We start from the raw sequence: 13,776 nt of genomic DNA on the forward strand, positions 1-13,776 counted from the left end.
GATGAGTCTCAAACAATGAGCACAGAGAGAGGGAGAGTGTGTGGGACGGGGATTTACAGTCTGGGAGAACAAGAGAGGAAAGAATGTTCCATAGAAACTAGAATTGTCTGTTCTGAATTTCTATCCTGTATTTACAGTGAGGACTTTTGTAAACTTTACGGACAGGAAACTCAAACCAAAGATCTGACAAAGTCACTCGATTCATCAGGACCTGAATATCATCGGCCTTTGAATGTGGAAGGAGAAATGTTTCTCTATTGTGTCTGTGGGAAAAGATTTCAAACATCAGTGTGAGTGGGAAATCACCGAGACTCTCAGACCCGAGTGAGAGTGTTCCAATGCACTGAGTGTGGAAAGAGCTTTAACCAGTTACACAGCCTGAAAAAACATCGCACCATTCACAGCGGGGAGAAACCGTCCACGTGTTCTGTGTGTGGACGAGGCTTCAACTGATCGTCCAACCTGGAGAGACACAAGGACACCCAGACCACGGAGAAACCGTGGAAATGTGGGGACTGTGGGAAGGGATTCAATTACCCATACCAGCTGGAAACTCATCGACGCAGTCACACCGGGGAGAGGCCATTCATCTGCTCTGTGTGTGGGAAGGGATTCACTCAGTCATCCCACCTGCTGACACACCAGCGAGTTCACACTGGGGAGAGGCCGTTCACCTGCTCCGTTTGTGGGAAGGGATTCACTCACTCATCCCCACTCCGAACACATCAGCTTATTCACACTGGGGAGAGACCTTTTAAATGCTCTGAATGTGGGGACAGCTTTAAAAGCTCTGCAGAGCTGGTGAGGCACCAGCGAGTTCACACCGGGGAGAGACCGTTCACCTGCTCCGTGTGTGGGAAGGGATTCACTCAGTCATCTGACCTTCTGACACACCAGCGAGTTCACACCGGGGAGAGGCCGTTCACCTGCTCTGTGTGTGAGAAGGGATTCACTCTGGTCGGCAACCTGCTGAGACACCAGCGAGTCCACACTGGGGAGAGGCCGTTCATCTGCTCCGTGTGTAGGAAGGGTTTCACTCAGCACTCCAGCTTGCTGACACACCAGCGACTTCACACTGGGGAGAGGCCGTTCACCTGCTCCGTGTGTGGGAAGGGATTCACTCAGTCATCCCACCTGCAGTCACACCAGCGAGTTCACAAGTGACTGCAGGGGTTGGATTCTGCTGTTAATCACATCCAGGACTGAACCATGTTCATTCTGAGAGTTGGGGTTTGTTTCTGATGTTAATAACCCCTATAACTGGGCTGGAGTTTAATATTCTGGATATACTGTTATAAACTGGATAGCCTGGTGGTGAAGAATGGAATACTGGAGCCTGGTCTTCAGTTGCTTCCAAGCCTCTATTCACAGAGATCCCCCACACCCTGGATCAGCTCTCTTATAAATGGATACAAGAGAGTTCCCAATTGATGCGCACCCCCTGAATACAAGGAACACTAATTGATATAAATCACAATGATACAATTAACATATACATTCAATAAATCAGCTTTGTTTTAAACACCTTGTTGTAGATTTTGGCCTTTCCCACCTGAGTGTTTAGCATCACCTGACTGGAGCTCAGAAAGGACAATCTGGGGGGAGGATCGTCCGATGGGAACAGAACTTCAGCCCGGACACAGTCCTTCAGGGCCACACTGAGAGGGGCAAACGGCACTTTGGGATTTCTCCTCTCTCTTCACTGACAGCACAGTCACCGTGTGGGTTAATCTTGAGGCGTGTAAGTAATGTGTCCCAGCCGCTCTCCTCCATGGTCCAGAGCTCCAGGCACGGAACAGAAGGCTCCTTTACAACTGTGTTTAGAGTCAGGAAGAACAACGGGGAATGCTGGAAACATGCTGTAAATCAGAGATTGGTGTAAAACTGGGATCTGTTCCTGACTGAAAGGGAAACGGCAGGTTTAAGTTTCCAGTCTAAAACTGACTGGGAATTATTCTAATCATAGAAACATATAGAAAATAGGAGCAAGAGTAGGCCATTCGGCCCTTTGGGCCGACTCCGCCATTCAAAATGATCATGGCTGATCGTCTAACTCTGTACCCTGTTCCCGCTTTTTCCCCATATCCCTTGATCCCTTTAGCATTAAGAAATATATCTATCTCCTTCTTGAATACATCTAATGACTTGGCCTCCACTGCCTTCTGTGGTAGAGAATTCCACAGGGTCACCACCCTCTGAGTGAAGAAATTTCTCCTCATCTCGGTTCTAAATGGCATACCCCGTATCCTGAGACTGTGACACCTGGTTCTGGACTCCCCAGCCATCGGGAACATCCTCCCTGCATCTAGTCTGTCCAGTCCTGTTAGAATTTTATATGTTTTGATGAGATCACCTCTCATTCTTCTAAACTCTAGTGAATATAGGCCTAGTCGACCCAATCTCTCTTCATACGTCAGTCCTGCCATCCCAGGAATCAGTCTGGTAAACCTTCATTGCACTCCCTCCATGGCAAGGACATCCTTCCTCAGATAAGGAGACCAAAACTGCACACAGTGCTCCAGGTGTGGTCTCACCAAGGCCCTGTATAACTGCAGTAAGACATCCCTGCTCCTGTACTCAAATCCACTTGCAATGAAGGCCAACATACCATTCACCTTCCTAACTGCTTGCTGCACCTGAATGCTCGCTTTCAGAGACTGGTGTACAAGAACACCCAGGTCTCGTTGCACCTCCCCTTTTCCCAATCGATCACCATTCAGATAATAATCTGCCTTTCTGTTTTTACAACCAAAGTGGATAACCTCACATTTATCCACGTTATACTGCACCTGCCATGTTCTTGCTCACTCACCCAACTTGTCTAAATCACATTGGAGCCTCTTTGCATCCTCCTCACAGCTCACATTCCACCCCAGATCAGTGTCGTCTGCAAACTTGGAAATGTTACATTTAGTTCCCTCATTGATATATATTGTGACTAACTGGGGCCCAAGCACTGATCCCTGCGGTACCCCACTAGACACCGCCAACCAAGTCTCAATCCCATGTGCTTTAATTTTGCACACTAACCTCTTGTGTGGGACCTTGTCAAAGGCCTTCTGAAAATCCAAATACACCACATCCACTGGTTCTCCCCTATCTATTCTGCTAGTTACATCCTCAAAAAACTCCAGTAGATTTGTTAAGCATCATTTTCCTTTCATAAACCCATGCTGACTTTGTCCAATCCCGTTAATGCCTTCCAAGTGTTCTGTTATCACATCTTTTATAATAGACTCCAGCATTTCCCCCACTACTGATGTTAGGCTAACTGGTCTGTAATTCCCTGTTTTTTCTCTCCCTCCTTTTAAAAAGTGGGGTTACATTTGCCACCCTCCGATCTACGAAGCTTTAACCTGTTTGTGTTACAGTCCTGAGTCTACTATTTTAAGGCAGGTGTGAACTCATTTAAAATAAACCTGTTTAAAATAAATGGGGTAAAGTCTGCATTAAAATAGCAGAGGGAAGAGTTCACAGGAGCCTGTTAACGGCTGGTACAATTATCCACCAGTCATTTGATCTCCAGATAAAGAAGGACCTGCAGTGTGTTTCCAGAATTCCCTGTTTTATTGATGTGAGCGGGTTAGACACCAGGATAACTAAAAATACACGACTTGGACCATCCCCGAGGGGGGGGTCGATCCTGACAGTTACTCTGGGATCACTCCCACTGCGGAACTCCACCACTTACCCTGCTGAAGGTTGTAGGCTCGGGGAGTGGGACCTCCAGGAGTGGACTGTAAGGAAGCTGAGTTTTGTTAGAAGATCAGATTTAATATGAAATAGTAGAAAAGTAAAGTAGATTTCGAATCTTGCTTTGTTTTAGACACATTTTGAATATTAGTGGACTTTGTATTAAAGACTGTGTCTGGTGAACTATTAACTTGTAATCACCTCAGACAGAACAGGCACTAATTATCCCTTTTATGATGAACCAAACCTTGTGCTGACAGAACGAGCAGAGCTGAGAATTCTGCCTGTGTGTAGATTGAGCGGAACGGTGAAGACCGTTTGTTTCTTTAAATACCCCAGTAAAAGCAAACTGGGACTTGTTCTGATTCTCAGGAGCCTCTTCGCTCCAATGGAACAGGAAGAGGCCAATTGCTGAAACTAAACAGCCATCCAATGGAATGCTTGGTTTGATAAAAGTCTTTCAGTTTAATGATTTGATTTGCTGCGGTGACCAGAGTCACATGGACTGTCCCTCTTTGGCTTTAATCCCAGGAAGAGTTTGCAGCTTCAGTCACAGAGCAGCAGGAAGGAGAAAGCTGCCAGCTACAGGCGAGGTGGAACATCCTTTAGTGTCTCCCAGGCTTGGCAATTATCAAGTCTGAGAGCTTATGGATACAGCTTGTTAGATTATGAATCTTACTATCTAACTATAAGATTGTATGAACATTACAAGAAGTGTTCCTTTGTAAAATCTCTTGTATGAACATTTTGCACCCAGAGCCGTATTATTGTGGAATCTATATATTAAATATAGAACCCGTGCTCAGGGGGATTAAGGTGTGTGGAGCGTTTCATTGAAGGTCTCGAACCCAACTGGAAATGGTGCAAAAGCTCAAAGATTGTCAGGAACGTCAGTGTGTGCACAGAGGAGATTGGTGTCAGTGAGTGTGGGATTGGTTTATATCAGACAGGAGGAGATTGGTGTCAGTGAGTGGGAATGGTTTATATCAGACAGGAGGAGATTGGTGTCAGTGAGTGTGGGATTGGTTTATATCAGACAGGAGGAGATTGGTCTCAGTGACTGTGGGATTGGTTTATATCAGACAGGAGGAGATTGGTGTCAGTGACTGTGGGATTGGTTTATATCAGACAGGAGGAGATTGGTGTCAGTGACTGTGGGATTGGTTTATATCAGACAGGAGGAGATTGGTGTCAGTGACTGTGGGATTGGTTTATATCAGACAGGAGGAGATTGGTGTCAGTGAGTGTGGGATTGGTTTATATCAGACAGGAGGGGATTGGTGTCAGTGACTGTGGGATTGGTTTATATCAGACAGGAGGAGATTGGTGTCAGTGACTGGGATTGGTTTATATCAGACAGGAGGGGATTGGTCTCAGTGACTGTGGGATTGGTTTATATCAGACAGGAGGAGATTGGTGTCAGTGACTGTGGGATTGGTTTATATCAGACAGGAGGAGATTGGTGTCAGTCACTGTGGGATTGGTTTATATCAGACAGGAGGAGATTGGTGTCAGTGACTGTGGGATCATTAATTGGGTTTTGCTTTGTAAGAAATTGCAGAATCACAGCCTGCTTAGTCGTCACAAATGAATCTTTAATCTGCATCTAACCCGTGCTGTACCTGCCCTGGGAGTGTTTGATGGGACAGTGTAGAGGGAGTTTTACTCTGCATCTAACCCGTGCTGTACCTGCCCTGGGAGTGTTTGATGGGACAGTGTAGAGGGAGCTTTACTCTGTCTCTAACCCGTGCTGTACCTGCCCTGGGAGTGTTAGATGGGACAGTGTAGAGGGAGCTTTACTCTGTCTCTAACCCGTGCTGTACCTGCCCTGGGAGTGTTTGATGGGACAGTGTAGAGGGAGCTTTACCCTGTATCTAACCCGTGCTGTACCTGCCCTGGGAGTGTTTGATGGGACAGTGTCGAGGGAGCTTTACTCTGTCTCTAACCCGTGCTGTACCTGCCCTGGGAGTGTTTGATGGGACAGTGTAGAGGGAGCTTTACTCTGTATCGAACCCGTGCTGTACCTGCCCCGGGAGTGTTTGATGGGACAGTGTAGAGGGAGCTTTACCCTGTATCTAACCCATGCTGTATCTGTCCTGGCAGTATGTGATCGGAGAGTGTGGAGGGAGCTGTAACTAATCAGTGTCAATCATGCACTTCATTTATTAAATGGAACAATAAACTATTTTAATTTAAAATGTCATTTTGTGAAGCTTTCTGAAATAATGATGGGGAGTCTGCCCTGTTGGTGTGTCCGAGTGTTGCTCCACTGGAACCCAGAGTGCGTCGCGAGGCTCCATCCGCTGTCTGGGGCCTGGAATCATCAGCTTGAGGTTTAAACCGTCTCCTCATCCTCCTCCTATTCCCGGCTCCAGAGGAATCTCCGCCCTCCTCCTTCACATTTTTATCGCCCGGTATCACCATTGGAGACAATGGCGGCGGTTTTACCCAGAACACCCCGGGCGGGAGAATAGGCCCTATCAATCCTGCAGGGACCTGGCGCGGGGGAGGAGGCGGAGAGGAGGGATCGAGCCGGCGGGGAGGCTTCAGAAACACCCGGGGTAGGTCTCAAACCCCGAGGCCTTTGAATGTGGAAGGAGAAATGTTTCTCTCTTGTGTCTGTGGGAAAAGATTTCAAACATCAGTGTGAGTGGGAAATCACCGAGACTCTCAGCCCCGAGTGAGAGTGTTCCAGTGCACTGTGTGTGGAAAGAGCTTTCACCAGTTACACAGCCTGAAAAAACATCACACCATTCACAGCGGGGAGAAACCGTCCACGTGTTCTGTGTGTGGACGAGGCTTCAACTGATCGTCCAACCTGGAGAGACACAAGGACACCCGGACCACGGAGAAACCGTGGAAATGTGGGGACTGCGGGAAGGGATTCAGCTCCCCGTCTGAGCTGGAAACTCATCGACGCAGTCACACCGGGGAGAGGCCGTTCACCTGCTCCATGTGTGGGAAGGGATTCACTGATTCATCCAACCTGCTCACACACCAGCGAGTTCACACTGGGGAGAGGCCGTTCACCTGCTCCGTGTGTGGGAAGCGATTCACTGATTCATCCAACCTGCTGACACACCAGCGAGTTCACACTGGGGAGAGGCCGTTCACCTGCTCCGTGTGTGGGAAGCGATTCACTGATTCATCCAACCTGCTGACACACCAGCGAGTTCACACTGGGGAGAGGCCGTTCACCTGCTCCGTGTGTGGGAAGCGATTCACTGATTCATCCAACCTGCTCACACACCAGCAAGTTCACACTGGGGAGAGGCCGTTCACCTGCTCCGTGTGTGGGAAGAGATTCACTCAGTCATCCACCCTTCCGAGACACCAGAGAGTTCACAAGTGACTGCAGGGGTTGGATTCTGACAGTCGGGGTTTGTTTCTGATGTTAATAACCCCTATAACTGGGCTGGAGTTTAATATTCTGGATACATCTTAAATAAATCAGTTTTTGTTTCAAACACAGTCTGTCAAGTCCTTGATTTTCCCAAGATAAGAGGAGACTATTTGATGTCCTGTTCCCCACTCTTCCATTTTTGGGCCTTTTCTCCTTTCTAACTCTGGATTATTTCAGTTCTCATCTAATTGGCCTTCCACCGTCCTGGTCGTCGCCTGATACATCGATAATGGAGTTGTTGACTAATCACAGAGAACAATCTTTATCAATGATTCTCCAACAGACCCAGACATGAGGGGAGGGAAACCCCAGTGGTGGAGAGCTCTGGGAACCATAGGTCCAAAGTCACCTCTTCCTCCCGAGCCTGTTACACTCACCACATGTCACATCTCATATTACTCACATACTGTTATTCTCTGAAAGAAATCTGCCTGATTTGCATTTGAATGGATCAATACGACCTGCTTTCACCGTCTCCCTGGGGAGTCTGGTCCACAGATTGACCACTCACTCACTGAAATTGTTTCCACAGACTAGTTTTGAATTCACTCCCCTCCCAGCGCAGGCCGTGTCCTTTGGTTCTACTGTTCTGGACAAGGTGAAATAGCTTGTCATGGTCGACATTATCCAGTCCCTTTAAAATCTTAAAAACAGCAATCAGATCACCTCTCGGCCTCCTCTCCTCCAGTGTGAACACGCTCAGTTTACATAACCTGGGCATGTTGGCTCCAAACTCAGTTTCATTCTTACACAAACCCTTTGCTGCTTCTTAAATTGAATCAACCGGACACCTCCTGCTTACTGAGTATTCCCCTGTGGAATCCTGATCACCTAATTAAATCACGTGTGAGCTTCTATCACACAGAATACATTCTCATAACGCAAAGGCAGTAATACTGACTACTGCTGAGTTATTTTTCCTATTACATTATACACTGTCCGACATTCCCCTCCTCGGAACTCAGGAAAATACCTTTTCCAGGATTCCACATTCAACTCTTCCTCTCACGATTCCCTTCATGAGCCTGACTTAGAATTCACTACAGCCATCATCTCCATCAGATTCTTCCTCCTCTTTAACCACCTCAATGTTCTCCGTACTCCGCATATTAAACCATCCAAATTTTTAAAAATTACTCGTTCATGGGATGTGGGCGTCGCTGGCGAGGCCAGCATTTATTGCCCATCCCTAATTGCCCTTGAGAAGGTGGTGGTGAGCCGCCTTCTTGAACCGCTGCAGTCCGTGTGGTGACGGTTCTCCCGCAGTGCTGTTAGGAAGGGAGTTCCAGGATTTTGACCCAGCGACGATGAAGGAACGGCGATATATTTCCAAGTCGGGATGGTGTGTGACTTGGAGGGGAACGTGCGGGTGGTGTTGTTCCCATGTGCCTGCTGCTCTTGTCCTTCTAGGTGGTAGAGGTCGCGGGTTTGGGAGGTGCTGTCGAAGAAGCCTTGGCGAGTTGCTGCAGTGCATCCTGTGGATGGTGCACACTTCAGCCACAGTGCGCCGGTGGTGAAGGGAGTGAATGTTTAGGGTGGTGGATGGGGTGCCAATCAAGCGGGCTGCTTTATCTTGGATGGTGTCGAGCTTCTTGAGTGTTGTTGGAGCTGCACATGAGAATCCCTACGTGGTCAGTTTTCGGTAAAATATTAAGATGCCTACGTGGCAAAGAAGCAGAATGCAAAATGGTTAGAAAGGGTTAATTAGTTAGTAACTGAGATTGGTACAGGTGGCCTGCCCTCCTGCTGGGCCATATGTTTGCTTAGTCAGCAGGCCTGCATTGTCTTATCAATGATAGGTCTTTGATGTGAGTCAAGGACTGGTCTGAATGTCTCCATGTTTATGGCAGATCAATATAGGGAACGAGCTTAGCCAAAGTTGAAAGACATTCCAGGTTGGGAGATAAGGAACAGAAGGAACAGGGAAGAACATTCCAAGTTGGAAAGTGAGGAAGTATCCCCTTTGATGTCTAACAGCAGCATGATCAGCACATGGACGATTTATGATTGGCCGGAAATAATGTAACCTCGCATGGCAACCTGTGCCCGGCTTATGATTGGTGTTGACCCTCGTTAAGTATGTTCCAACCCTATTGATTTGTATAAAAACGTGTGGATTTCTGTATGTTTTTGTTCTTGCTCTGCCAGCATAGAGGGACTCTATCAGGAGTCCAAATCAATGCTGCAGACTAAGAACCCTGCTATTAAAGATGTGTTGAACTTTAAAATGTATTCGACTTCAGTTATTACTGAACCAGACTGAGGGGAAAGAATCCGGATCGTCATTTGGTGGCAGCGGTGGGATCTTAACGGTCGTTCACCGAGAGTTCGCGGAATAAGAGGCGGATTGTCTCAGACACGGAGGACGGAAATGGCGCCCCGATGTAAGTAGTCTTAATTTACTACGTTGGTTTTCCTCCAATCCGTCAGTCTGACGACGAATCGTCCAATCGCTAACACTCGTGTGCGTCCTTACAAGATTCAGGTCAGTCTGGCGAATACACAGAAATAGCAGGTAGGTCAGTGGTTAATATCACTGAGGGAATAACTTGTAAGCGGTAGGTCAGTGGTTAATATCACTGAGGGTAGTCAGGGTTTAAGTTCCTGATGATTGGATATAAACAGGAACTATTGATAAAACTTAGATGCCGAAAAAAGGCTCAGGAATTAATTTGGAAAAATAACAGAGGTACCTCAGCCAAAGAACTAATTGCTTTATGGAGACAGTACTGTAAAAAAATATGGATAGAATTAAGTGACTAGACAAATGTTTAAAAGACAGAGACCCGGAAAAGAAAGGTTGTGTTGTTTAAGTGTACTGTCCCTTTAAAAAGCCTGTCTTGATCAGTGTTTTTTTTGTCGGTGTTGTGGGCCACGCCCCCTTCTTACTGTGTCTTGTGTGTTTTCTTCCTTTGTGTAATGTATCTGTCTTGTCGTGTGTTTAATTCTGATACTGCCGAATTAAAATTGGAGTTATTGAGGTTAAGTGACCTATTAAATTCTGGTTCTTATAAAGTGTGGGCATGTTAAATTCCAGACATGGGATCTTCAAAAAATTGGCATTTTGAATGTTTATTTTGTGATTGGCTGTGGTTTAAAAAGAGGTTAAAAATTAACGGGATAGATTAAAAAACTATCAGGATCATTGTGATAGGAAAAGTCGGAAAGCTGGAACAGCTCGCAGCGTTGATTATAATCACATCCACTAAAAGTACGTGAAAAAATAGTGTGCAAAAATATAGTATAAAGCAATCCACAAATGTGAGAAGTAAAAAAATCAGTCAAACCTGTGTGAAGTGAAATTTTGAAGGTGGGAACTTAATCTCAAAAGGGAGAAGGATCAAGTTACTCCTACCACAAGAGCAAGTTAATATTAACCCCTTCCATCCCAAGAAGCCAGACTGTCATGCCAAGACCAGTTCAAACAGATAGAAATGACCCAGTCGGTTGAGAACTGTCTGAGGCTAACCATTACACAGGTGAACATGAGGTAACAATTGGTATAGGTTATATTAGTAAAATTGTCCCAATTACTCGGAAATGCCAAAGGCTACAATTGACTGAGATATAAGTTTTCACGCTACAGTGAAAAATTGATAAGAAAGGAATGTAAAACAAATCATATGAAAAGGAAGCATAAGTTAGACAATTGGAAGTCCATTACTTGAGCTATGTACTGACACAGGGTACTAAACGCCTATCAGTTTTACCCTGCCACAGTATGATAAGGAAGTTTTGACAAGTTCTGGGGCTATTCAATTTTATTTGAAATTAATAGTAGAATACAAGATCTGACCAAAGAGGGGAGACCTTCCCTGACAAATTATATAACTCGCATTGAGACTGCTAAGAAAACTCAACAATTAGATCAACACCTCCTAACTCAAGTGTTAAAACAAAGAGCGACATGGAATGGAGGTGGACATCGTAAAAAGAGATAGGCAAATATGGAGACGTAAAGATCTGTGATAAGTGATATAGCAACTGCCTTTGCCTCAGTTGTTAACACCATTGATTTGACAACATTAGATCAAAAGGTCAGAGATTTAGGGTCTCGCATTAAAGATATATTAAAAGATAAATGAAAATACAGATAAGGAATTGTCTTGAGGATCAAATGCTGACCATATATTTGCAACAGATAGCTACAGTGCTAGAAACACATGCCCAAACCATTAATAAATTAATCAAAGAGGAATATAACGTATCTTAGCAGGCGGCTGCTAATGATATCTGCTTAATGTGGTTACATCTTGAAAACACAGAGATTCGGACTTGGAGTTAGAAATTCCAGTCTGCAGCCCTGCGTACATCTGTATGTGGGAGAGACAGTGTTTCTTTCAGACAGGCTGCGTGCTTCAGAGAGAGAGCGAGAATGGAACTAGGCAATTTCTCTCTCCTGTTTTGTTTTCTGAATTTGTTTCGGGTATAGGGATTATTCCTTTGGATAAATAAATAATAAATGAAGATTTGACAAATTAATCACTTGGGCTCTCAAGAAGAGCTGCAATGGATTTTCTGTGTTTCTTTTAAAACAGGTGACCCTGGTTTTTTTTGGGACCACGTGAGTGTTGATGGTGCAGGATTACCAAGAGTAGTTACAAAGTTACGGTGCAACCTTTGCTGGAGAAATTTGGTGCAGGAAACGATCCAGTGGTGTTAAAGATTTAAGACTTTAGCTGCAGACATCAGCGGATACCAAATGTCACAGCGTGGTGATATCAACCTGATTCTCTTCTTTTGAAAACATTTTGATCTGTTTTGTTTTAACCTATTTGTTGTCTTCCGAGACAGAGTGCTCGAGGTGGGGAGATATGGGAATTTCTCTAAAGTCATTGAATTGGGCATGATAAAAAATCAATCTGGCATAAATATACAATCTAGTGGAAGTCAGGAAAGTGTAGTTGAGAATAGTAAATTGATAGCTTTCTCGTGGAGATATTTGTGTCCTTGCCTATAATGAATAATGAGAAAACTACACTCGAAAGCCTGGCCACTACCCTGACATCGGGACCATGCAGGGGGAGATAAGCACTCTAGATACCCCTGATCTTTTTGATAAGATAACCTGAAAACCTAAGAATGGCTACAGTGGACATAAAAGATACAAATGTATGTTGCCATCATCTGAAACGGAGATCAGGATGAAGAACACGATTACAAAGGCCTGTGGCCTGGTGAGCTATTGCAACCACTCTTTAAACAAACCAGTTGCTTTTACAGGACTGAATCCTACAGGACATATGATGTGTGCCATGGAAAATGTTCGGAAATACCATGAGGAAGAAGAGACTGGCCAGCAGAAAGTTAATATCCAAGAACACTAAGCTCATTCCTATGAGATGCTGCTAGTATGCGGAGATACATGAAGAAGATACAGTGAAGAATGAGTCTCAGACAGGCTCAGTTACTTGACAACAGCACAACAGGAAAATGGTTAATGTGGTCCAGGCGAGTGAGAAATCCTTTTAAACAAGGCACTGACACATGGTCCATAGAGAAACCAACTAATTAATGAAACAGTCAGGAAACACTGGTATCAATCAAAAGGACTGAAATTAAAGTAAAGAGGGACACAGTAATTTGGATTTCCAAAATTCAGGGTTAGGTTCCCATCAGTTAACAATAAAATTGGGAGAAACAATATTTAGAAGATATCCGCACGATGGATACAAAATTACAAGATTATGAGGGGCCCAGATAAAGTAGACAGGAAGTACCTGTTTCCCCTAGCAGAGGGTTCAAGAACTAGAGGACGTAGATTTAAGCTGATTGGCTGGAACAAAATTAAAGGGATGTGTTACTAGACATGCTGTCACTGTATGTCCACATAGTGTTGGACACAGCCTAGAAGCACAGTGTGGGTTTAATAATACCGGTACCAATCGGGATCTTAACTGTACCATGGAGGCCCTAGAGGCGGATCTAAAACCCACTTAAGTGGTATATGCCGGAGAGGGCGAATATTGTGTTACAACTAATTTGAAAACATTTAAATATGCCAATCTAACTTGTGATATTTTAAGTCCAGAATTCTACTCCATTCCTGAAGTCCTGGTTCGGATTGGACCCGAGGAACTGGTAGAGATACACCGGCATAACCTCACCACCTTACAAGTTTCTGAGAATGTCAAAAAGGACTTCAAAGCATATCAGGACACATTTGGGTATCTGACACCCCTGTTGCCTAAATACTTGAAAGCATTGCGAATGGAGATACGCCTCTCCCAGAAGGTTTATTATAACCGACAACAGGACAATAACAACATTAAGCATGACATTGACCAAATTAAAGTCACCACCTGGTGAAATGACCTCTGGAATTTGGGACTGAATATACAGATCCATCCTTGGATTAGATTAATTTCATATGTATTAGTCGTAGTGCAGTTTGTTGTAATGTGCTTCTTGATTTTCATTGCATGTAATAAATGTAAGCAGAGGATGAAGGGTTTGGCAAAGATAGTAAAACAGAGCCTGGGTGAGAATGTCCCCATTGTCTCTGTGGTTTCAACTAAGAAAACATCTTAATGGTACTGGGAGTAGCACCCGCTGGGGTAAGGTGCATGTAAAAGGGAAGACAATTATAGTTCGATAGGATTATCAGATGCTCTGCCTCTCTTCCACCCGGACTGGTGGCCAACACGAAGGGAACCTGGTTAAGATGAGGTACAGCATCT

At 45.0% G+C, this 13,776-nt stretch overlaps 1 protein-coding gene across 1 annotated transcript; it reads left to right on the forward strand.

Moving 5' to 3' along the window:
• Positions 1-471: 471 nt before the first annotated feature.
• Positions 472-7,160, forward strand: LOC137309920 (zinc finger protein 229-like; the record flags this gene model as incomplete). The annotated part of the gene is made up of 2 exons (XM_067977920.1): positions 472-1,152; positions 6,527-7,160. Coding segments are annotated over 2 exons (1,200 nt in total), but the record flags the coding sequence as incomplete, so codon positions are not given.
• Positions 7,161-13,776: the final 6,616 nt, after the last annotated feature.

Source organism: Heptranchias perlo, unplaced genomic scaffold (genome assembly GCF_035084215.1).
Source record: "Heptranchias perlo isolate sHepPer1 unplaced genomic scaffold, sHepPer1.hap1 HAP1_SCAFFOLD_191, whole genome shotgun sequence".
NCBI classification, from domain to species: domain Eukaryota; kingdom Metazoa; phylum Chordata; class Chondrichthyes; order Hexanchiformes; family Hexanchidae; genus Heptranchias; species Heptranchias perlo.